Here is a 23,250-nt window from a genome sequence, read left to right as displayed (position 1 = left end):
ATGACGTGCAGACTGAGCAAGCGTCCTGTCTTCAATGAGGTGCACCAGTCGGAAATCTTATCGCATCCTGGTACGTTGTGACAGAAAAAAGATTTGTCGGTCGCAATCAAAATGGTGAAGCAATAGCATAACACATACAGTTTTGCTTAAGGTATGGAACTGCGTGCATGCAGAGTGGTTTAATAATTTCCTGCGTTGTCAGTAGTCGGTGCATTGTGGCGTTACAGTTATTTTGGCTAGCTAAGAGAAGATTTGTTGGAAATCTAGAGTTAGCAAATGTTAACGATGATTATACTCATGTATAAGCTAGGTTAATGCACTATCAGGATCACGGTTGATGAAAACATGCTTGCTGCATGAAACATTACTTGCCTAAAAGCCTAGGTTAGCTCACTTTTTATACTGGACTCTAGCGAAAGGTAGCTAAGCTAAACATTGATGCTAGCTAACGTTAGCAAAGTGATGGCTAACATTTCAGCGTAGGCCTGTTAAAAAACGTTTGTGGTACAAATGGCCTAAAACAGCATATGTGTTGTGGTGACCTGTGGAATATTTGTGGAGTGGTGTGGCTAGGTTTAAATAGCTATGATATGGTTTGTTTTTAGCAGCTCTCCTGAGAGATATTGCATCCTCTTAGCAGGGCTTCAGCAGTTAGCAGTGAATATGGAGTACCACTAGATTTTGTTTAGTGACATTTAGATATATCTATTTGTGTGTGATTTTAATTCTTTTTTCCCCCGTTTATTTACTACATGTATTTGAAATCCGATTTAGAAAGGGTGCGCGTAGTATTTCAAATTAAAGAAGCTAACATGGCTGCTTTATTATGTGGATGTTTATGATGCTAACTGTTTATTAACGACTTTGGCTGAATGTTTTTGGACATTGTGTTGTAGGAGGGGCGATTGCTGCCATAAGCCAGGGTTTTCCTCAGGTTGACTGACTTTATCTCTAAATGTGAGTGATGGCCTCTTTTTTTGAAGGATCTCTGTAAATGGTATCACTGGATTTGATTTGAGAAAGAGGGAGAATGATTTTGGACATGGCACTTTTAGTTAAAATAAATAAATAGGGGGAAGGGTTTACCGTGCAAAAGACGTTTTAATTATAACAATAATACGTTTTAATATGTTTTTCTATAGCTTGTTTATGTCATTTTAATCAAGAGGAAACCTGTTGCTCAAAAACTGCCCTCTAAATTTTCTGCTTAACTGCGCAACATACCCTCACAATCTTATGTTTACTTCTAACTACCAATAGAAAGGCATTCTATTTATCTACTTATTTATTCTTAACAGTTCCAGGATGGCAGATAGAAAGGGAAAACCAGCTACTCCACTGAAAACACTTTCCAAAAAAGATCAAGAAAAGCGAAAGAAAAAGGTATGGAGGTTTTTGAATGTTGCTGTTGTGGTTTTATGTCTTTCAAATATGATGGGACATGTTTCTTCAAATACAATTTTGTGTAAAATAAATGCAGTAATCACCAGTGTTTAAGTCAAGAATTTAAAGAACCCTAAGAACAGCTTTCTTATAGATGTAAAGTACTGATCTCTTTTATGTTTGCATGGCACTGTAGGAAGAAGAGAAAGCAGCTGAGATTTTTGAAGAATTTCTGGCATCCTTTGAGACCAGTGAAAAAGGCAAAGTGAAGACTTTTGTCCATGGAGGAATTGTGAATGCCACTGAAGGTAAGCAACAAAGAGTCAAGGATCTTTGTACAGGAACTTTAGATGAAAATTAGCTTGTACCTTTATGTTATACAATACATACATGGTGAAAAACAGACTTTTTATTATTATTATTATTATATATTGAGATGTAATGAAGATGTATTATCCTACCTTTTCTGTATGTGATGTCAAGTTATAAGTTACCTGTTCTAATAATGTTGAACTAAAGACCCATATCTTCTGAATGGTTCAACAAAATATCCAGTATCACTGTAATAAAAGAAAATCCACATGTAGAAATCCAGATAATATATGGCTTAACAGCAAATGCATCAGAGAGACTGAGACTCAACCAGCTGGCTTGTGTTTTTGTTTCCTGTTCTACAGGAAGCTGTTCAAATATGCTTGTAAAATACAACTACCTGTTACCTAAATGTACCTTAATGAATAAATGATGAATTGGAGAATCAGTTATTGGAGTGTTTTTCTACTATTTGCAGAGGAAGATGCCGCAGATGTCAAGAAAAGTAAGCTGTACCGACCTGCTACAAAGTTTGCTACTGTGTCTCAGCATGTCTCACCAGCACCGTCTGCTGAAAGCAAAAAAGCTGTAAGTTATTACTCTGATCTTCATATTGTGTCATATGTTTTCAGTTCTCTGCATCTCGATTTTCGTCATGACTTCTCCCTCTTGTTGAACAGGCATTTAAAAAAAGAGTAGATGACAAGAAGAAGAGTAATCTTGAACTGTTCAAAGAAGAACTTAAGCTGTAAGTCTGTTGTGTAAAATATGTTTAATATGTTTCATTGCAATCTGTCAGTATGCTTTTTGTTTATTCTTTTCACACATTAGCCTGTTTTTTATGTACTAATAAATGTAGAATACAAGAGGAGCGCGAGGAGAGACATAAAAGGAAGAAAAGTGACCCTGGTGGAGAAGGAGGAGGGGGAGGGGGAGATGTGGACTTACCATTATCTGGACGATCAAGTTAGAGCTCAACTTCAGCATCAGCACTTTTTTTTTTTTTTTTTTTTTTTTTTTTTGTAGAATATTTAGTTAAGCTCCAAATCATGCTAACCTGAATTCTGTTTCATCATCCAGTGTTGTACGACGACCTGACTGCGCCAGTGACCACCAACCTCTACATTAACTGCATCAGCCAAAAGGTATAGGAGTCCACTGACTCTTGAGCATGGTGTGGTACAGATTTACATCTCTCACGTTTTATTTTTTTATTCCTGCAGATGAATGAGGAGATGCTCTGCAGGGAGTTTAGTAAATATGGTCCCCTGGCCAGTGTTAAAATTATGTGGCCGAGAACAGGCGAGGAGCGCGGCAGGCCTTCAAACAGAGCCTTTGTGGCATTTATGACAAGGAAGGATGCAGAGAAGGCCATGGCTGCTCTTGATGGTAAAGATGACTTTTGGACATAACTGTAGTTCATCTAGTAAACATTATGTCAGTGCTGTGACTGTGAAATCATATTCCATCTGAGTGTAGACACACGTTTCATATTGTAGGTAAAGTGGTTATGGGCTTTGAAATGAAACTGGGATGGGGCAAACCAGCCCGCATTCCGCCACAGCCTCTTTTCACACCGGTTGGGGTAAGAGCTGCACCACCACCTCCATCTGGTCTTCCTTTTAATGCCCAACCGAGGGATCGCTTTCGCAATGACTTCACCAAGCCTCTGGGCATGTCCAAAACTGAGCTTGACAAGGTAAAGTCACATGTCCAAGTAATGGGTGTTAAACTGCGTTTAGATAGCGATGCTAGTGAACAAGAATGTGTAAATAAACGGATAATTAGCTTTTAAAGAGATTTTGCTCCAAGAAGAGCCTTACAGAAATACACAAACGGAATTTGTGTCATTTGGCTCATATGTTAGATTCATTTCAAACTTTAGCAAGAAACTGATTAAAAATTAATTAATGCATAAGACCCAATTTATCCCCAATTATAGCAAATTGGGGATCATATTGATGATGCCTGTTTGATCATCTGTCCTTGCAGTGCAATATGGGTTTTTGTAGGTGTATCATAATGCTGTTTTTATAGAAATATTCTGTAGAGATCTTTACATCTTGAAGGTTTATCTTTCAATTTATTAGTTTAGCTTGTGTAGACACTTTTGTTCTTTCCTAATGGCGAATGTAAGCTGTGTTACCCTCCCCAGTTCAGCGACTACGTCATTTCTATGCTGTATGTATCCTGCAGTGTTTCATTTGTACGAGTTCTCACTTTTTAATATTTTCACTATTTGGTTTGACTTCACAAACAGACTCTGTCCGAAGCCGTAGTCAAAGTGGTTATCCCAAGTGAAAGGTACACACACTCTTCTTACTATGACTGACCAGCTGTCATAACACAAGTGTTATAGGACAGAGGCTGAGGTGCACTCATCTTGTATCCATACATTATTCCTTGAGGCAGGTTTAAGAGCTGTTAATGCACTTGACACACATTATATTTAAAAGTTAGTGAAAATTTAGAAATGTTTTTCAGTATTGATCATGTTTCTATCATCCAGGCAATGTTATCATGAGGAATGATTAGGTTTTGTGAAGGACTGTCAGAGCCATTAATACATCCCAACTTCTTTGAGCTCTGGGCTTCTTGGCTGAGACACTGCAGACAGATACAGCTAGAAGGCAGATAGATTTAATAATAACCCCAATCGGGAGATGTCGGCAATGACTTCAAAGCAGTTACTGTCTCAGATCAGGGTAGTGAATTGTGTGAATATTTAGCTGTAAATGTACATTTAAAGTGTTGCACAAACTTACTGCACGTAGATGCTTAAGCTCAGACTGGTTTCAAGGTATTCTCACACTAAAATGTCATGAAGGCGACTTATCATGTGGCAAATTTGTCTTGCTCTAGTTTTTGTTCAAAAGTAAGGATTTTTAAACCCTTACACTAGATTTGCAGGAAGTATCTGGATTTGTCAACAGCTATTTCAAAATTGTGTAGTTGGACTTCTTATTGGAAAGGTCTTGCAGGACCAAAACAAAACATGACCTCTAAATTCTCATAAAATTTGGTATATTGTATTTCTTTAAAAAATATTAAGATATGTCAGCAAATTGTACCATGTAGAGGCCACTGACTTGTCAGTGTTGCACAGAGAAATGTTTCATGGCCTGTCATGTAATTGTATTTAGCTTTTTTAAAACTGTATGTTTTGACTTGAAATGACTTTGTTATGGTCGGCTAAACACAATCTGACAGTCAGCCAACAATTTTCATGGGCCACTAGTTCACGGTGAAGAGGCACTAGAGATCTCATATTATAAATAACAGAAGATGAGTGTGCACAGAGGGTTAAAACATAAAGTCCAGTCTGACATGCCCCTTTTTCTTCACAGGAATCTATTATTCCGTATTCACAGAATGGTAGAGTTTGTGGTGCGTGAAGGTCCTATGTTTGAAGCCATCATAATGAACAAAGAAAAAAACAATCCAGATTATAGGTGAGTATGATTTACATGGTCACATGTTGGTTTTACAAGTAAGCTCAGAAAGGATACACATAATTTACACATTCTTCATTTTCTCAGGTTCCTTTTCGAAAACAAAAGTCAAGATCACGTGTACTATCGCTGGAAACTCTTTACTATCCTCCAAGTATGTTTGTTCTGCAAAGCTTTGTTCCTAAAAACTGGGATATGAAACAAATCTTTGACTAGTTGATGTCAGTGTATTAAAAATAACTGGATTAATAAAATACATTTATGTGCCCCATCCTTACCTTCTCCACAGGGAGAGACTCCGACCAAGTGGAGAACAACTGATTTTCGTATGTTCCGAGGAGGCTCATTATGGCGACCGCCCATTTTAAACAGCTTCCCTGAGAGACCTGAAGAGAGCACAGTGGTAGAGGATGAAGTTATCATAGAAGAGGAGGTGAAAAAAGGACAACTCAGAGCTGAGTAAGGCTGTCTGGCTCATACAGGAATGCTTTTGCTTGTTTCGTTATTTCATCTAAATTTATTCTTCTTTTAACACCACTCAGGCACAAACACAGGCTGGAGACGCTTCTAAAAGAGCTCACTCCAAGCAGAGACAACGTTGCCAACGCCATGCTGTTCTGTCTCGACCGAGCAGATGCAGCGGAGGAAGTCGTGGGACACATTGCTGACTCTTTTTCCTTGCTTCAAACACCACTTCAGATTAAGGCTGGTTTGCTTTATTTATACTTCTGTATGAGACAGTTTAACTAGAATGGAAATGCACCAAGTTAAATACATGCTATCATCATAGTTAGCTTTTTTTGTCTTCTCTCTGACAGATTTCCAGATTGTATCTTGTGTCGGATATCTTACACAACTCATCTGCCAAAGTAGCTGGTGCATCCTATTATCGTAAATAGTAAGAAACATCCTCTCAAAGCATCTACAGCACTTGTGATTTTTATTTCTTCTGCTTCTGACTGTCTTTGAATATTTCCTTCTTTTCAGTTTTGAAACAAAGTTACCTCAGATATTTGGTGACCTTAATGCAGCACATAAAAACATACAAGCCAGGCTGCAGGCTGAACAGTTTAAGGTAAGCATGTAAATCTTTTGCCTCACACAAGGACACTCACCTAAATAGAAAAAAGAAAAATATATATATATATATTTTTTTTTTTTTTACATCCCATCTCTACAGCAAAAGGTCATGAATTGTTTTAGAGCATGGGAAGACTGGGCCATATATCCAGAGCCTTACCTAATCCACCTTCAAAATATCTTCCTGGGCTTCGCCAAAGCAGGGGAGGAGGTAACAGAGACCGCAGAGGTGAGCTTATCAGGCATTACTGTCTTTTTGTAATGCCATTTGAACAACATAAACTGTTTGTGACTGAGAACACAACCAGGTAATAGATTTGGACGTCCCTTAATAGATGTGGATTTGTCTTCCTCCTTGTAGGAAACATCCTCTGAGCTTGATGGTGCGCCAATGGTCATAAGACTTCTAGATGGTTTACCCTTGGACAGAACTCCTGTGGATGACATAGATGGCTGCCCAATGGGCTGGGACCCTCTGGATGGTGTCCCTGTTGATGACATAGATGGCGTGCCCCTAAGTGTTGCTGCAGATGACATCGATGGGATGCCCTGTAAGTCTATATCACATCAGTATTAAAAGTTCTCTTTCTAAACTGAGTTCATAGTTTCATTTTCCCTCAATGTGCTCACTGAGAAAATGGCAAAATCACAAATTTTCATAGAGAAAATAATCCACAACATAAATCAGATGCCATCATACAGTGATCTTAGTGTAACTCCAGATTTAAGTAGATGACTTGCTTTTGTCCTAACCAAAGTCTTTTTGTTACATCAGTAGATGAAAGTGCACCTCTACCCAGAATGCCTTTGTCTAAATGGGAGATGACCAGTGCTACTGAGACATTTTCTCAAGGTAAGAACTGTGAAGATGCAGTTAATCATTACTCTGACCCCTTAGGATCCTGCTGATTATTCTCCTTTTTCCCCCAGCCAAAACTGAGTCCAAGTGGGGCACTGTAGGGAAGCAGGACGGTGAAGAAGTTAATATTAGGTAAGGCCCAAGTAGTTGGCTTTAATTCATCATGCATTTTTATTTGCGACAAGAATAAAGGATGTAGTAAACCTCACATCTCTCCCTCCTAATAACAGCTGCAACTCACAGGATGAAGACGATGGTTCAGAGAGTGATAGTAGCGCTGGTTCCTGCAGCTCGCCAAACTACGACAGTGCAGTTTTCCAGAGCTCACTCAGAAGTTTTCAAATGTCCGAGAGTAAAAGGAAAAAGTTGAGGGAGCTCGAGGTAAAAGTTTTTGTTTTGACAGAAACACAGCAGTTGTCTTGTTGGCCAACTTGTCCTTCCTTTTAAAGTCAAACTTCAATATCCACTTTAAGCCTGGGTTATAGAGTACAACAACAGGCAAAATATATAGTCCTCCCTTGAAGGATGTTCAATAAGCTGTATTTTTTGTTTAAAAAAAATTAACATAAATGACACAAAATGTTTTATTTAACAGCAGAGCTTTGCTAAGTTGGTAAGGCATTCTTAAAACATTAAATATATATATTTTTCTAAACAAACAGAAAATTGTGCAATTAATCATGAGGAAAATGAATCACAAACCACCAGTTTTCACCATCTATTGTGATTCTAGTTTTCTGGTCATCTCACATAGTGTGTGACTTTTCTTAAATATTCTTTTAGGCTCTCTTTTCTGTAGCAGGATGCATTAACATCCTAAAAAAATTACTTCCTGGTCACCAAATATGTCTTTTGGTTAATGCAAAATTTCAGAGTACACCTGTGTATTTTATGTAAATGACAGCTCATATCATGAATGTTTATGAAAATTAGCTTCTTTTTTTTTTACCAAGTAGTCATCTTTATATATTTAATTGTAACTGCATCAGACAACACTTCTGGCATCATCTCTGTCAAATGCAGATTTTTGTTTCATCTGAGTATCACTTTCATCCAGTCATCCACAGCCCATGACTGCTTCTCCTTAGCCCGCTACAACCTCGTTCTCTGCTTTTATGTGTTAGTAATGGTTTGTTTGGCTTTTCTGGATGTAAATCATATTTCCTTCTGTTGATTCATCTCAGATCAGTCACACAGATTGGCTTCTGTTTCTCATTTTTGTTTCGTTTCTGTCGTGCATTTCCTTTTGTATTTCAGACATACTGGTTTCAGTTTTCTGTCCTGACACTATGACATTGTCCTTGGTCGGCCTGTATGTTTCCCTTTTCCAACCTTCCCATTTTTTACTGTACTTGCTCCAAATTTTAGACAAGGAAAAAAAAACAATCCAAGCTGAATAACTTTCTAAAAGGAGTTTCATCCTTTTCCACTTATTTCTTGTCAAGCAGCCAGGTCCAACAACTCATTAAGGTGTGCAGATGCATTCTTTTTTTTTTTTTTTTTTTAACATTTTTTTAAGTAGTTCTTTCTCTTAGAGAGATATTCGTATATGTATGTAAACATAAAAAATAAACATAAAATGGAAAAAGTAAAAACAGAATCCAATAGTGGTGATTCCACTTCTTTTTTTTTTTAACCAGAGGTATTATGTATGTGCAGTGTTTATTGCTTAAAGGGGAAATAGAATTTTGACATTAAAGGTAGAATTAGTTGGACACTGATGTTCATTTATCATTGTTGATTCATCCCAAGTAACTTGAACATATTAGAAAATGTTTGGAACTGATTTGATGTGCATGACACAGGTAAAGGTTATGAAGATACAAGATGAGCTGGAATCTGGCAAAAGGCAGAGGAAGTCAGGCATGAGCATACAAGAACAAGTGGAACATTACAGAAACAAACTGCTGCAGAAGGTAGGCTGATGGACCTTTTTTTGTGTGCAACTATTTAGAAGCTGTCTTTTATTTTCTTCTTTTTTAATTATTATTACTGAACACAAAGTTTTACAAATGATCTGGTTAATATGTTAATTACACCAGATATATTTAACAGCCCTGATACAGAACCACAGGTCTGTGTGAGATCATCACATTAGTTTACTGTGCACCATCTACAGAGAAAAAGTTTTCCTTTTTTTCTCCCAGTTTAATTTAGTCCTTGTGAAATATGTATTTCCCCCATCTTTTATAGGAGTTTCAAAAAGATGAAGAAAAGAATGAGAGATCAAAGTCCAAAGACAAACCAAAAGATGACAAGAAAAATAAAGAAAGAAGCAAAAGAAATGAAGGGGACAGAAGACGGAGCAGTAATCCTGATGACCAATCTCGAAAATCAAGGAGCATCTCTCCTTCAAAGCAAGTGCTATGAAATGCTTTTGTAAGAAAATTATTCATCGTGCTCAATATTCTTGTAGTCATTCTATTTTCTGTCCATTTAGGAGGACAAGGTCTCCCAAGTGGTCTAAGCGGTCCCGATCACCATCTCCAAACCGGAAGACCAGCAAATCCAGGTCACGGTCGCCACATCGTTCACACAAGAAATCGAAGAAGAGCAAACACTAACTGGACTCTGAACCTTGTCATCTGTCGTTGTGCTGCGTTGGCCTGCTGGTGTCAGATACGCAACCTGCAGCACGCTCTAAAAACAGGCAGTCGTCTGTTCTCTTGGTTCGAACGTGAACTATCCGTGCAAGATTCAACACCCTTTTCTATTATGAAGTTTAAACGCTGTAACTAATTATATATTTTTGTTTTCATGTTTGTTTTTAAATTGATTTCCAGAAATGTTACTGCAAGTTTCTGACACTAAATAAATCACTTTTGGTGATAAATGCTTGTGTGCAAGACGTGAGTACATGATAAGTTAATCTACTGGCTTGTTGGCAATAGCATAATTTTCCAAGGCTGAAAAACATTTAAGCATTTGTGTGGCTTAAGAACACTTTTATTGAGGAAAGGAATAAAGCATTGTCTTTATTTTACAAAAGCAGTAAGTGTGCAACATTACACAGATTTACAGTACTATTGTAATGAAATGTGCTTTAGTTAAACAAAAATTTATCAAAAGTACTTGTAAGCCAGTATTATTTCTGGCAAAATTAAGACACCCAGCCATAATAAGTGAGTACACACTGATCTGTATTGTGGTTTTGCTGTTGAAATGTTTGGTATTATTTAGAAGAAGGCTAAAGAAGATGGATTGAGGAAAAAAAGTACATTTGAGGCTAAAGTAATTTGTAAATTAAATTTCAGCTCACCCTGATACAGACACAAATGGTTACATATTTTAAAAGACATCAGAACTTAATACACAGTGTCTTGTTTCTAATGGGAAAAACTGATTTTTCTGAAATGAGAACCAAAGAAACATGTAAGGTGCCCAAACTGTATGTTCAATCTTGACCATACAGCTATGAAGTTACACACATCTGAACAGAATAACTGCTCAAACCACTTATTTGGCATCTCTGCATCTCTAAATGCCAAACCATTCACAGTTACCTGTTACCTGGTATGAAAGTTTAAAAAATAAAAATGGGACGAGGAACTGAACCTTGTCCATTTTACAGTCCTTTTTCTCACATCTGTTCCCTTATGTGGTTATGTCTGTCTCATAGACATAACCATTAGGTGTTTAGGGATAATCTAACAAAGACTCCTGACAGGTCGTCATCCATCTTCATGACTAATCTCTGACAGGCCTGGGAAGAGTTGGGGACGTCTGAGTCGATCAGTACTTTTTGACGTTGATGAAAACTTTGATGGCTCCAGTAAAGTCAGCAGAAAGGAGAACCTCCGTGTGGTCTGTTTTTAGGGCTCCTGCAAAGAAAGAAAGCAAACAATGCAACTTCGCACCACCGAAAGGAGTCTTCCTATCACAAAATCTGACTGGCAGCTGATGCAAATACCTGATGGTATCGTCTCAGACTCTGTGGAGTCTAGGCTCTTACGGTCTGCTTCTGGTTTTTCTGTTCCGGTTTCTTGTGGAACAATAAGGCCTGGGTGGGGCGCAAATATGGCTGAGGTGACCACTGCATTATGTGCTGCAGAAAAAATAATGCTTTAGTAATCATGCACTCCCTGGGAACAAATGGAGCAGACCGGTTACTGCATTAAATGCTGTTTGCCACTCAACCCTCAGCACAGTTACCTTTAATCCCTTCCCAGAAATCATTGCGGTCACGCCGTACAGATGTGAATTTGCTCAGGTCGTGGTAAGTGCTCCAGATGTACACGTATTTATCCTCTGAGCCACTAACTATGAAGGAGTAATCATGGCTGTAGGAAAACAAGCATAAACATTAATAATTGCACAAAATGAGTGGACAACAACGTAAAAAACTGCTTACTGGACAATTTTCACAGTAAAAATTCTCTTTACTATCTTCAATTTAAGAAATCTCAAATTCATTTTTCTCTGCCAGAGCTGAGGAGCAAGAAAGAGAGAGATTTATTATTTAGTTTGAAATTTTTACTGTGATAAGAAACATTTTTCACCTGAAGCTGGCCTTAATCTGGCTGCTGCTGTTAACATAACCCTTGTATTTCATGGACAGAGACAAGTCCCTCAGGTCGTAAAGGCGAATGCGGGAATCATTTGAGGTCACCAAGATCTGTAGAGGCAGGGTAGGTTTGACATTTGACAAGGTTTATTGCAAAAAAAAAAAAATATTCTCTAGATATAGCAGTAGTGTTAAGTTGTTACCTTATTCTCCCCAGGCAGAGGTTCAATACCAGTGATTTTGCGTCCAACTTTGTTCCTTCCTCTGGTAGACCTCACATGAATTTGAGTGTGGTATTTCAGGCGCTGATGAATGACAGAAAACAAACGGTAAGTTTTCACATTCCCATGATAAAGCCGGGTCTTAGCAGGATAAAGTAGAGCAAAGATACCTCTGTGTCATAGAAGATGCAACGGCCATCATAGGTGCCAATGACTGCATACTTCCCGTTTTGGCAGAAGTTGGCAGCAGTGATGAGTCGAGTTTGACCGTCCACCTCATTCCACAGCGCCACTTTCTTGTCTGGAATGTTCCAAAGACGAAGTTTCCCATCCAGAGAGCCACTTAAAAAGTATCTATCATCCTAGCCAACAACAAGAAAATATGTATACAGCTTTTATAAAAAAAATAAATGAACTTAAAAAAAAACAAACAGGTGTCAGAATTAATAGACAACTGATTTGTTTTTAGACGAGTGATGCAAGGTGACAACTTACTCTGGGGTGGAAAGCAATGGCTGTGACAAAATCAATGTGCTGAAAGCAGCAGAGGCACTCTCTCCTGGATATGTGCCATAATCTAACTGTTTTATCCATGGAAGATGAAAGCAGGAAAAAGTTCTAAGTGGGTACAAAAATAGAAAAAGTGAGACAAGGGTTGTAAAAGGTCTGGAATGTATGGAGAGAGTAGAGAGACAAACACCTTCGACCAGGACAAGTCCAACAGATCAGCTGTGTGACCCTTGTATTTGCAGAAGGGGACTTGACGGAAAGGGGCATTTCTGTCTTCGGTATCTGGGTCCTCCGGAACACAACTTGTCTAAAAAATACCAGTGCAATTATTTAATGAAAGTCAAATAACAGTGAGATATAGAACCTTCCAATACTTCCACTGATAATAGCTAAAATATACAATTAGAATTATGCAAATCTTGTATTTGTAAGCTTTTTTCCACTTGAGGACACTAAAAAACACAAATGAGATGTAATTAATATGAAGACTTGTTTGTCCTCTCACCCCAGGATCAGTGTCAGATTTCGAAGAACATAAACTTTCCTGAGATGGTGAAGGTGAAACTCGACCTGGAGGAGCCAAAATATTATGATATTCTGATAGTCCAGCAAGAGTTTGTTGTATGTCATGATATAACATAAGAATCTGAGTTGCTAATAATCATACCCTCAGTGTTGTACTTTAATCTCATATTATTGAAGTAGTCAAAGGCAGTCTTTAGGACCCAGATGCGAACAATATTGTCTTGGCCTGCAGTTGCCAGCAGCCTCCCGCAATGAGAGAACTTCATAGTCCAAACTGCACCCTGAGGAAAAAGACAAAGATGCTGTAAAACAATCATTCTGAATAAGCAAATAAATAAGTCATGTGGGATTAAGATCATTTTACCATGTGCTCTCCACTCAGATCTTGCACAACCTTAATCTGATCAAAGTCAAAGGGACCCTTGAAGCTATGAGCTGCCTTGAACTTGGCAGGTCTGGTGTAAGGCATGCCCTCATCATCACTTGATGAAGGATCATCCTGATCTGTGTGGAACACTGAGTGCAATCAAAACAAAAAGCAGAAAAAAGATTATCAGAACACTGCTGCTGCAGCAGATTAAAATTTCATATTAATGTCCCAAAATAGAAATAAGTCTATTTCAACGCAAGTCATTTTCTTTAAGAAGAAATTATATACATGCAATTATAGTCACATAAATATTAAATATTTCTTACCTTCATCACGCACGCTTTTCACTTTATTGACTGCCTTCTCACCATACTCCTCAGCAAGATGCTTGGCCTTCTTTACAGACTTGTCCAGGAATTTTTTTAACCGAGTTCTGGTTAGAAATATAAATAAAAACAAACTCTCATACTCTAAATGTGATCATGTGATGAAAACAGGAGGGGGAAAAAAAAAACAATTCCAGCAACTTTACGTTTTTTGCTTCAGTTTTCCTCCATCTGTGTCTGTCAGTGGAGCCTGAGACTTATCATCGTCATCTGACTGGGCTGCATCGTTCCTAGGAGGGCAAAATTAAACATATCAGTTTCCTCTACACAATGAATCACTCAGTTTTTTTTTTACACAACAAGGCTTGAAAAGATCTTTTTCCATGAGAAAATAAAAGTGCATAAACTGCTCAATCCCAACCACAGCAACACCTTTTTCCAGAAACCTGATGCTCAAGTGAATTGACCCTTATGAGGGCATTGTTCAGCATAATATGGACGCTTAAAGAGATTATCTGCTTTCTGCTTACGTAATGTACTCCTTGGTCCTCCTCATGATGTGCAGAGTGAGGGGGTTGATTCCAGCAGGAAGTTTCTCTTCTGCCTGAATGAGAGGAATCTCTTCCCCAGTGTCTAAATTCTTAATCATCACACTAGCCAAGATTTCCTGTGTAAAGATTACACACAAGTATGTTTTTGTTGCAAAGCAGAGTGGTTCGATCTTGGCTATGATTCAAGCCAAATAAAAACAGGATTCTCACTTCGTCTGTTAATTCTCTACCAGAGTTGGATCGTGGACGATGAGGACCTGGAGTTTGTCCTCCACTCTCAGGGCAGGCCTGTTCATCTTCATTTTCCTAAATGAAAGAAAAGAAAGTTCAAGAAAAAAAAAGTGCAACCTTTAAGAAAAATTGCTAGAAAACAAATAATTTTTGAGCCTGTTTGGCTGATTGCAAAAAAAAAAAAAAAAAGTGGTGAAACCTGCAGCCTCACTTACCTGTGCTGTCACCACTTTGTCCCCACTGGTGGCACTGGCCAGGTCCAGGGAATGCTGTAGCTCTTTAGTTAGATTTCTAACAGTGCTGCAAGGAGACACCAGGCCAGAAGGCTCCAGAGAATCACAGCTGACTGCACCTACTGCAGATACTGCACACGACAACACAACACGGGATCTGAAAAACTGCTCATCTTTTTCCATTTTCTCAACAGACAATACTGAGTGGTCCCAAAACCATGAACACCAAATTGCCTCACTATATATTAGAGTTATAAGACAATTTGGAGTAGAGAGTTTAGGTTTTTCCTTAAATTTAATGCATGTGTACAGCATGTTGTGTTTTTAAATAAAGAAAGAAGCAAGCAACATTTTGCCAATATGCTTTGCTCTATAACCTACAATATGGAGGACATGCCATTTACTGCTCATCAATGCTTTTAGAAACACATTTTTGGACAACATTTAAACAGGTGATATTATTATTATATTATTTATTTTTTGTTTTGTGAACAAAATGCTTGCTACATTTGTTTGTTAGAACAGCTATAAAAATCAAAGCAGACAATAGGGAATGTTCAACCAGTGATTGAGCCCAGTGAATGATACATTGGCATGGTGACTATGAGTCAGTCATTTATTCATGCTTTGCTATGTATGATCAAACCAAGGGAAAAAGCTAATGTTTAGAAGACTGTAGCTAGTCTAAAAGACTTTCCTTCAATGAAATGTCAAAAACTTAAAAACAATCTGTGTTCCAATAACGTGTAAAAGATTGTGTTACATTTTTCAAATCAATCTGAATTAAAACATTAAGATTTTTTTAATTCCATTATAAATTCTCTACCTTCCAGTCCACTTGGCCTCAAACAGTCCTGTGATTTCCTGGATGGTAAGGTATGCCAAGATGGTGGAGGAGGTCTTGGTGGAGGACCCCCACTGGGAGGAGGCGGACGTGAGGGAGGCTTCTTTGTGCTGGCTACAATATCTGGTTCCACTGTAAATTGCCGTGGGGGTTTCATAGGCCCAGGGGAGTCCGAGACAGCAGGCCTATCTGTCAAAGGAACCTGGTCTAAGATATCTGCAGGTTTCTGTTCCTGATCACCTTCTGCTGCCACACCAGCCCCATTAGGAGGTCTTTGTCCTATGGTGCTGGTGATGTCCGGAGGCTGCATGTATTCTTGAGACCCACCTGATGGCCCTGGGAGATCTGAGGGTTCATGAGCAGGTAAAGTGCATTCTCCATTTGTTGCTATACTCCTCTGTTCTTCCTCTGACCTCGCAACAAGTCCAGGTCCAACAACTGGTGCCATTTGCTCCACAGGAACTTCCTCATCATTGCTCTCTTCCTTAGGCTCTGGCTCTGGTCTTGCATCAACATGTAGTTGATCTAACAGCTGAGCCACCTCACCTACACTCTCCTTTTGACTCTCCTCGATGATGCTATCAATGATCTATGAACAAGAGAAAATAAGTCAATGCAACAGCAACTACTGTACTCTGCAAGTTGCCATGTCCAGCTTTAGCCTAAAGAGGTACATCTGATCCTATAACTTTATTTTTCTGTCTTCCACACAGCACAAAAACACTTACAGCACTCACACAATAAAAGCAGTGCCACACAAAAAATTGTCTTTTGTATAAACAATTCATTTGATCCCTGGCCGGTTTAAGAGTCACACTTAAATTCTTCTTTTACAAAAATAAAACAAAAAACATGAGGATAAAGCTAAATATTTTCATCTTTACTCTTCATTCTATCACACATCTCCAATGGGATATTGCACAAGCATAAATTAAATACTTCATATATCCCACAGGGAAATTTGGCTATTGCAATAGACTATAGAATCCCACAAATGAAGATTTAAACAAATAAAATATGAGTAATCAATATGGAGTCATGATGTGGTGGATATGAATAACAGGAGAACCACACCTGTAGGGAATCATCTTGCTGAGTCTCAGAAGCAGCACATGTCACATCGTGCACGTCATTTAATGAACTGCTTGCAATCTGTTACAGATTAAATAAATAAAAAATAATTAAATACATACATACAGATATAAATACAAGAATTGGTTTACTTGTGGGCTCAACCAATTTAGACTACCTAATTTTAACAAAATGTCTGTACCTAATCAAGGAAACGTAAAGTCATATAATTTAAATTTTATATCAGCCCACTAACCTTTAAAGTGGCCTTCTCACGTTTGATGCAGACTGACTTCATAGGAGTAATCCACATAACTAATTAAATTAATTTTATTTATTCAAAACAGAGGCATTTTAATTTCCCAGCAAAAATGATATATCTGGAAAAACTTGCAAACATAACATGATCATTTAAACTTGATTTTTAAACCTGGTCTGTGATCAAAGTTCTTTCCCTGAGCCCCCCAAAATGCTCTGTTTTAATGAACTCTGTTTTTAAGCTGAAGTTGGAATAATCATTACAGCAGCAACTGGGGCAATGCATGGAGTAAATTGTTTAAACAGCACTTGGGTTTAAACAAACATACCTGAGGTGAAGGAATGACAAACTTTACAGGTGACCTGCAAAGAAACACAGATAAATATTTCAAATTCATTCAACCAATTCTCAAAATATACCATCTTAAAAACGATTAAATGTTTCTTCTTTAGATTTTTTATCTAATTTCTTCTTTTTTGGTTGATTGCAGTGTTCTTCTGATTGATTTAGGCTTCCAGCTCCCACAATAACAGCAGGTAGTACACCACACCCCAGTTACAACCAACTAAAATTTCTCCAGAAAGTGGAGATCTGCTAAGGAAAACCTGCTCCTACAAGTCATTCTACTGCCCCTAAATTTCGGGAATAACATCACGTGACTAGTGTTGGAAGTAGGCTCTTCCTGTTTTCACAACAAGTAGCTCTTAAACATAAGTATTGTATGACAAATGACAATACAATGTATGATATCCAAACAAAGTGCTTAGTGTGCAGTACTGTGTGAGAAATAACTGAGCTGACGTTGCATTGTGGAATAGGGAATTTAGCTAATTTAGCTTTACATATGTGCAACATTATAATAAGACACAAACATAAAGAAATGCGAATGGTGTTACTAAAACGTGTTTCCTTACACTTTTGGAGATGGAGAAAAATTAACGTCTTCTGCAGCATCGTAGAACTCTTCGGTGTCACTCGTATCTGACGCCATGCTAATGTCAATTTAGCTAGTCTAACTAAGTCGCCAGACAGCTGTGTAAAAGCCAAACCTCCGAATATTTAAGTGTTATACATATGCCATCGTCTTGGTATATACTGCCTTATCGAAAATAAAGTGGCATTTTTTAGAGGCTTTGCCCAGCTGTCGTGAAACAACCACTTTCTCGTAAAACGTCAAGCCATAACGTTATGATATGCTAGCCTACTACAAAGCTAACGAATGTATTCGGATCGTACGTCTGAGGAATGCTAACTAGCCTTCTAGCTCTTTAAAATCTGTCTCGTTTACAGCAAAGTTCCGAACCCAAAAAGTACGTTTTGCAAACAGCACGCTCTTAGACAACTGCAAAGACAGTGGAGTCAATTAATCGCCTTATGAACAAAAAAGAAACTGAAAAAATACATCTCAGCCACTGTATATGGGTGAGTCAAAGGGCGGGGCACAACTGTCTTTCTTCTTCTTCTACTTCCTTGTTATGAATGCTGGGTATGATTTGGACACATTACTGTCCACTACTGGACTTATTGAAAAACAACAAGCAAATAGGGTGGGGGGTTGTAAGGGCTTGTAAGTTTGGAAAATGGTGGATTTGAGATATTCAGAAGTTAAACTTTAGTACTACAAGCACTGTAATATCCAAAAATAACGAGTCATCAAACAGGGATGAGGTGCAAAACCTGACTACTGTGTTCTACTAACGACATTGCATTTTCTTGAGGAAGGGTACCAGTGTGATTTTCAAGCTGCACCAAGAAGGACTAGAAGGCTCTGCAAAGTCTTATTAAGAAAGCTCAATACAGGGATCTCCAATTCCAGTCCTCGTGTGCTACTGTCCTGCAGGTTTTGGATTCTACCCTGATACAACACACCTAACTCAAATCACTGGGTCATTAACAGGCTTGTGCAGAGGTGTGCTGCTATGTAAAATGTAAATAAAAACAAAATGCAATTATTTGCAAATCTCATACATCCACATTTTATTCTCAGTTGAACAACATATAAGATGTTAAAGCTCAGACATCTTACCACTTCATGGATAATATTCGATCGTTTGAAATTTGATGGCAGTAACACATCTCAAAAAAGTTGAAACAGGGGCTAGGAAACACTGGACAAGTAACTGGCACAAAACAAAAACAGCTGAAGGAGTTTAATAACTAATTAGATTAAATTGCAACAGATCAGTAACATGACTTGAATATAAAAAGAGCATTTCAGAGAAGCAGAGCCTCTCAGATGTTAAGCTAGGCAGAAGTTCACCAGTCTGCAACAAGCTGCACCTAAAAATTGTGGAACAGTTTCAGAAAATCGTTCCTTAATGTTAGAATCAGGAGCAGTCTGTAGGAAGAAGACAAGGCCAAAGGTCAAAATTGGATGCCAGTGATCTTCAGGCCCTTAGGCAGTACAACCTTAAATCAGACATGATTCTCTTCCAGAAATGACTCTCTGTAAATACAGTTTGCCATGCAATCCACAAAGGTAGGTTAAAGTCCTATCATGGAAAGAAGAAGCCATACAAAAACAAAATCCAGGAGCAGTCTTCTTCTTGAAATGGTCTGAAATGGAAATTGAATGATTATTTATATTAATGTAGTCAGATTAATCAAACCATGGATCCTGTGTCCTGAAGACCAAAGAGGATGTTGAGCTGTTATCAGTGGACGGTTTAAAAGCCTGAATCTCTAATTGCATTTGTCTCTATGGTGTGGGCAGGTTACACATCTGCGAACAATGCTGACAGTGTCACTCAAAATGCATGATTATGTACTTGCGTGACAAACATTTGTTTAGCTATATATGCCAGAGTAGTGTTACATGTCATAGTTTATAACACAATATATTTATCCTTTGCTGAACAAACTACTTAAAAAAGAAAGTGGGGCACCCAAATCTGAAACTCTAAATTATTCTCTTGCTTTATGCCACATTGTGCACTACATTATATATTTTTTATATTATAATAGAAGTTTTGGGTGCAGTGGCAAGTGGCTGTGTGTGTACATGTATATATATCCAAGCAGTACTCAGGTTTCCCTACCATGACCATTTTGCGATGTTGCATAAAATCTTTGCTGGTCTAATTGACTGTCTTCATTGAGGTAGCACTGAGCCGGAGGAGCATGTCAAAATATGGATTTGTTTTGGAAATTTTTGTTTCTAATACTAATAATCTTAGTGATAAGTCAACAGTCTCCCCAAACAAAATGAAAATTTTGTTTTCGTACATATGTTTTTTTTAGGTGGAGAAGATGAGTTCAAGAGCCTGTTTCAGGGATGTTGTATTTAGATTCTGTCCAGCCAATTAGAAAAATTAAATTTGAGAATTCAAATGATACAAAAATGAAAATACATTTTCTTCTTTTTTCTTTTATTGCCATATGGACTGAAAGTGAATTTAGGCATCAACCAAAACCACTTTACCTCCAGTTTCTAGTTCAGTCACCCAATATTTTCTGTAAAAAGAAGTGAACTTCTGCTTTTGTGAACCACATGCACAAAAGCGGTTTAAATGAGTAATTTAACAAGTGAACCTACAGTAAGTGCATATTTGTATGAGGAACAAGCCTATAATAATTATCCTAGTAAATGGAGTGCCTCTGTTTTTCTTAATGTTCGTATTTAATGCAACTGATACTCATGTTATGAAAACTTAAATCAGTTGTCTAATACGGTAATAAGTATTTGAAGATAAGTTATTTCACTCTCTATTGTTATTTTTTAATTTTTGTGGAAAAACTATTTCTTTCTTTCTTGCTTTATTTTGGGTGTGTCTGAATTTAGTACAAAATGTTTTTTTGTTTTTTTTTCTATCTTTCGATTCGACTGGTGTTGGTTTATTGCTGTATGCGATCGTTAAAAAAACAAAGGAGTACAGGCTGTTCAGTCTCAGTGCTTAGAACGGACTCTTCTTAAAAACCACTTTATTTAGTAACGGAAGTTTTGAGCCAATGATAGAAGATTGCCATACTCTTTTACCAATGGAAAGTTCGGATGCTCCCTATGTCCTAGTAAGCGACGACAGCATTGGATAAAAGATTTTAGGGAAGGCGGCTTCAGTAATGTAAGTGGATTTGAGGGCTTGGAAGGAAAACAAGGACGCTAGTTAACGTTATCTGGTTTTAAAAGGTATGGAATCTGTTATTAAAAAGTTTACAGAGTTTATATAAGACACGTACATCGACTGGAATTCCGCATATGGCATATTAGACTAAACAAATACCAGGATGATAAATAGTCACAGGCATCTGTTGGTGGTGGCATATAAAGCAACCAACCACACCAACTAATAACTAAACCAACTAACTCATATTTAGACCTCGCTTGTTTTTGGTATTGTAAGTTACCCTAACGTTGCTAGCGGGTTGTGGTTGAGAGTAACCACCCTGACAACCATGTAGTCGAGTCATTAAACATTATTTTAAGCTAGCCAATGTTAACGTTAAGGTTAGCTTAGCTAGTTAGCTAAAGCCTGATCCCCTGGAGAATGTAAGGACAATGTGAAGTCAACATGGGCAGAAAGTCGGCAAGACTCCGGTTTGACAGCTGTGCCTATTTTAACAGAGTAGTCCGTCAAATAAAGATAAATATTTTTACAGGGTTAGCCTAAAACAAAAGATCTTCGCTGCGGACAATTTTCCCTGTACAAAACGATACGACACTTGAAGTTTTTAAAGGACTTCAAGCCCGATTATTTGTGAGAGCACATCGGACATCCCATTATGGATGCAGACGTTCATCTTCACTTGTTTTTTTTAAACTAAAATGTTGCTTTAAAAGATTTCAACAACAGGAAATAAGGCTGCAATGATTAAGAAAACTACACCAAATTGTAAAACATCCAAAAAGTTCTGTGATAATTGATTGTCTACCATTCATTGTAAAATGCTTACTGGAATTCAAAACACACTGTAGCTGTTTCTGTGTAGTTACGTAGACTGCTGCTATTTATAGCTTCAATTAGCCTAGTTCCGTGCAAAGCAACAAGTTATTAAACTTATGATGCTACTGAAACATCAGCAAGGAATGAGACTGTTCACTCCTCTCTGTCAACGCCTGTAGGTAGTTTATATCCATAGTTAGCACGAATACTCATGTTTCATCATATTTCTCCACTCATAACACATGGAAGTCTAAGTTATATCAGACGTAGAAACTTAAGGGTGAATAACCTATTTGTATTTTTTGCTATCTGGTTTATTTAGGAAACATTTGAATGCTTCAAACATGAATTACTTAAAAAACTGACGAGATTGTTTTGCTTGTGATCAATTGTATACAAATCAATATTTTACATGCATCCTAATGTGATAAAATGACATATGACGATAGGGTCCATGTATGACACAACACTTACAAACACCAGAAAGTGTTGTTTTAATTTTAAATTATCATTACAAGAGTGACATGGGAGGGTCTTATTTATATATTTATGAATGGAAATCGTCTTAACTCAAATACTGAATTATTTTTTTAGGTGTGGTTTTGGTGAGGGTATGGAGCACCCTGCACACAGAGGGGAGGCAGTGCCCATCGGATTACATGACAGGTAATATTAAATCATCTTTACTTAATCATTTGTAAATGATCTAAATATAGCACACTTCAGGTTTTATCAAATAAAATTTTGCAATAAATCAGAAACTTTTAATGTAAAAGCATCTGTCTTTGAGAATATTCTGTGATCCTTCATTGTATTAACAAATGGAATAAAGCAGAATTTGATTTTTTTTTTTTTTTTTTTTTAAAGGGAATTCTGACTGGGTTGATGGTGAACTATTTTTAAACTATACTGCATGCACCAATCTTGTTATATGTCCCAGTACAGAAATGGCTTTCACGTGAAATAGTTGAATCAGGTAATCCCCGATTACACTGTGAAGGAGAATAGCAGTAAGGTTATACCACACACAGACTGGGATTGAGAGCTAGTGCTAAGAGTCTTACTAGAGTGTTTCCCAGTGACTTGGAAAGAGAGAAGTGTTTCTGCTACAGTAATTCACGCGTGAGAGAGTTCCATTCTTGAATTGTGCTGGCTAATTTGTCACCATTTGCCAGTAGTGACACTTTTGTTTGAACAATGTTGTCATAGCAGTTGATTTATTGCCACAGTCCTTGGTACACAAAGACTGGAAAGCAATATTCAGCTGGACCCATTGTTAATGATGTCAAAACAAAAAATTCTTCATTGTTAGAAGAATGTCTCTATCAAGTAGAACTGAATTGCTCGACTTGTATGTAGTATGACCTAATGCGGGAATACTTCTAATGTATAACTTGGGTCAGCTGTCCATTTTGCTGAAGAGTTCTAACTGAATTTTAGCAAAAACAGTAATTGAATAGTGTAAATATATGGGGAAATAACACTGGCATTCCACACATGCATTTGCTATAGGATTAAAATCTTCAGTTAGCTTAACTGGCTGCCTTTGTGAGTTTTTGTGTGGTACTTTTGTGAAGCCAACACAATGCCTCATAATCTGAAAAAGATGTATGATGTCTGAGTTTTGTGAATTACCAGC

General features: G+C 37.6%; 3 protein-coding genes across 7 annotated transcripts in view; 2 read left to right on the top strand and 1 right to left on the bottom strand.

The window, feature by feature from the left end:
* Nucleotides 1–9,919, top strand: zgc:163098 (uncharacterized protein LOC100037380 homolog). 5 transcript variants are annotated; one of them, XM_042009381.1, is made up of 25 exons: nucleotides 1–151; nucleotides 897–957; nucleotides 1,299–1,383; nucleotides 1,580–1,691; nucleotides 2,174–2,283; nucleotides 2,376–2,443; nucleotides 2,555–2,661; nucleotides 2,776–2,840; nucleotides 2,919–3,084; nucleotides 3,195–3,394; nucleotides 3,956–3,999; nucleotides 5,043–5,147; nucleotides 5,235–5,301; nucleotides 5,437–5,606; nucleotides 5,690–5,852; nucleotides 5,966–6,045; nucleotides 6,135–6,222; nucleotides 6,328–6,456; nucleotides 6,589–6,778; nucleotides 7,006–7,080; nucleotides 7,158–7,218; nucleotides 7,317–7,467; nucleotides 8,892–9,002; nucleotides 9,280–9,443; nucleotides 9,527–9,919. In XM_042009381.1, exons 3-25 carry the CDS (start codon nucleotides 1,306–1,308, stop codon nucleotides 9,648–9,650), a joined length of 2,628 nt encoding a protein of 875 aa, XP_041865315.1. In that variant the 5' UTR covers nucleotides 1–151; nucleotides 897–957; nucleotides 1,299–1,305; the 3' UTR covers nucleotides 9,651–9,919. The 5 variants fall into 5 exon arrangements, with proteins under 5 accessions (XP_041865315.1, XP_041865311.1, XP_041865312.1 ...); XM_042009377.1 differs by having other exon boundaries at nucleotides 7,003–7,080; XM_042009379.1 differs by lacking the exon at nucleotides 1–151 and adding an exon at nucleotides 234–384 and having other exon boundaries at nucleotides 7,003–7,080.
* A 95-nt stretch (nucleotides 9,920–10,014) lies between these two features.
* On the bottom strand, nucleotides 10,015–18,185 carry wdr44 (WD repeat domain 44). Its single transcript, XM_042009376.1, has 20 exons — nucleotides 17,646–18,185; nucleotides 17,060–17,093; nucleotides 16,476–16,553; nucleotides 15,384–15,990; nucleotides 14,540–14,688; nucleotides 14,304–14,399; nucleotides 14,073–14,209; nucleotides 13,749–13,832; nucleotides 13,543–13,649; nucleotides 13,211–13,362; nucleotides 12,989–13,127; nucleotides 12,827–12,891; nucleotides 12,512–12,628; nucleotides 12,307–12,429; nucleotides 11,982–12,173; nucleotides 11,794–11,895; nucleotides 11,586–11,701; nucleotides 11,239–11,366; nucleotides 10,997–11,131; nucleotides 10,015–10,907 (listed from the first exon to the last, which is right to left on the bottom strand). Exons 1-20 carry the CDS (start codon nucleotides 17,720–17,722, stop codon nucleotides 10,819–10,821), a joined length of 2,727 nt encoding a protein of 908 aa, XP_041865310.1. The 5' UTR covers nucleotides 17,723–18,185; the 3' UTR covers nucleotides 10,015–10,818.
* A 2,531-nt stretch (nucleotides 18,186–20,716) lies between these two features.
* Nucleotides 20,717–23,250, top strand: part of klhl13 (kelch-like family member 13) — a 35,013-nt gene continuing 32,479 nt past the window's right edge. The window contains exons 1-2 of the mRNA XM_042009383.1: nucleotides 20,717–20,857; nucleotides 22,206–22,277. Coding sequence (XP_041865317.1) covers nucleotides 22,225–22,277 — 53 coding nt within the window. The 5' untranslated portion in view covers nucleotides 20,717–20,857; nucleotides 22,206–22,224. The remainder of the gene's footprint in view (nucleotides 20,858–22,205; nucleotides 22,278–23,250) is intronic.

The sequence above is a fragment of the Melanotaenia boesemani genome, chromosome 15, assembly GCF_017639745.1.
Source record: "Melanotaenia boesemani isolate fMelBoe1 chromosome 15, fMelBoe1.pri, whole genome shotgun sequence".
NCBI classification, from domain to species: Eukaryota; Metazoa; Chordata; class Actinopteri; order Atheriniformes; family Melanotaeniidae; genus Melanotaenia; species Melanotaenia boesemani.
This window is presented reverse-complemented; position numbering and strand designations above follow the sequence as displayed.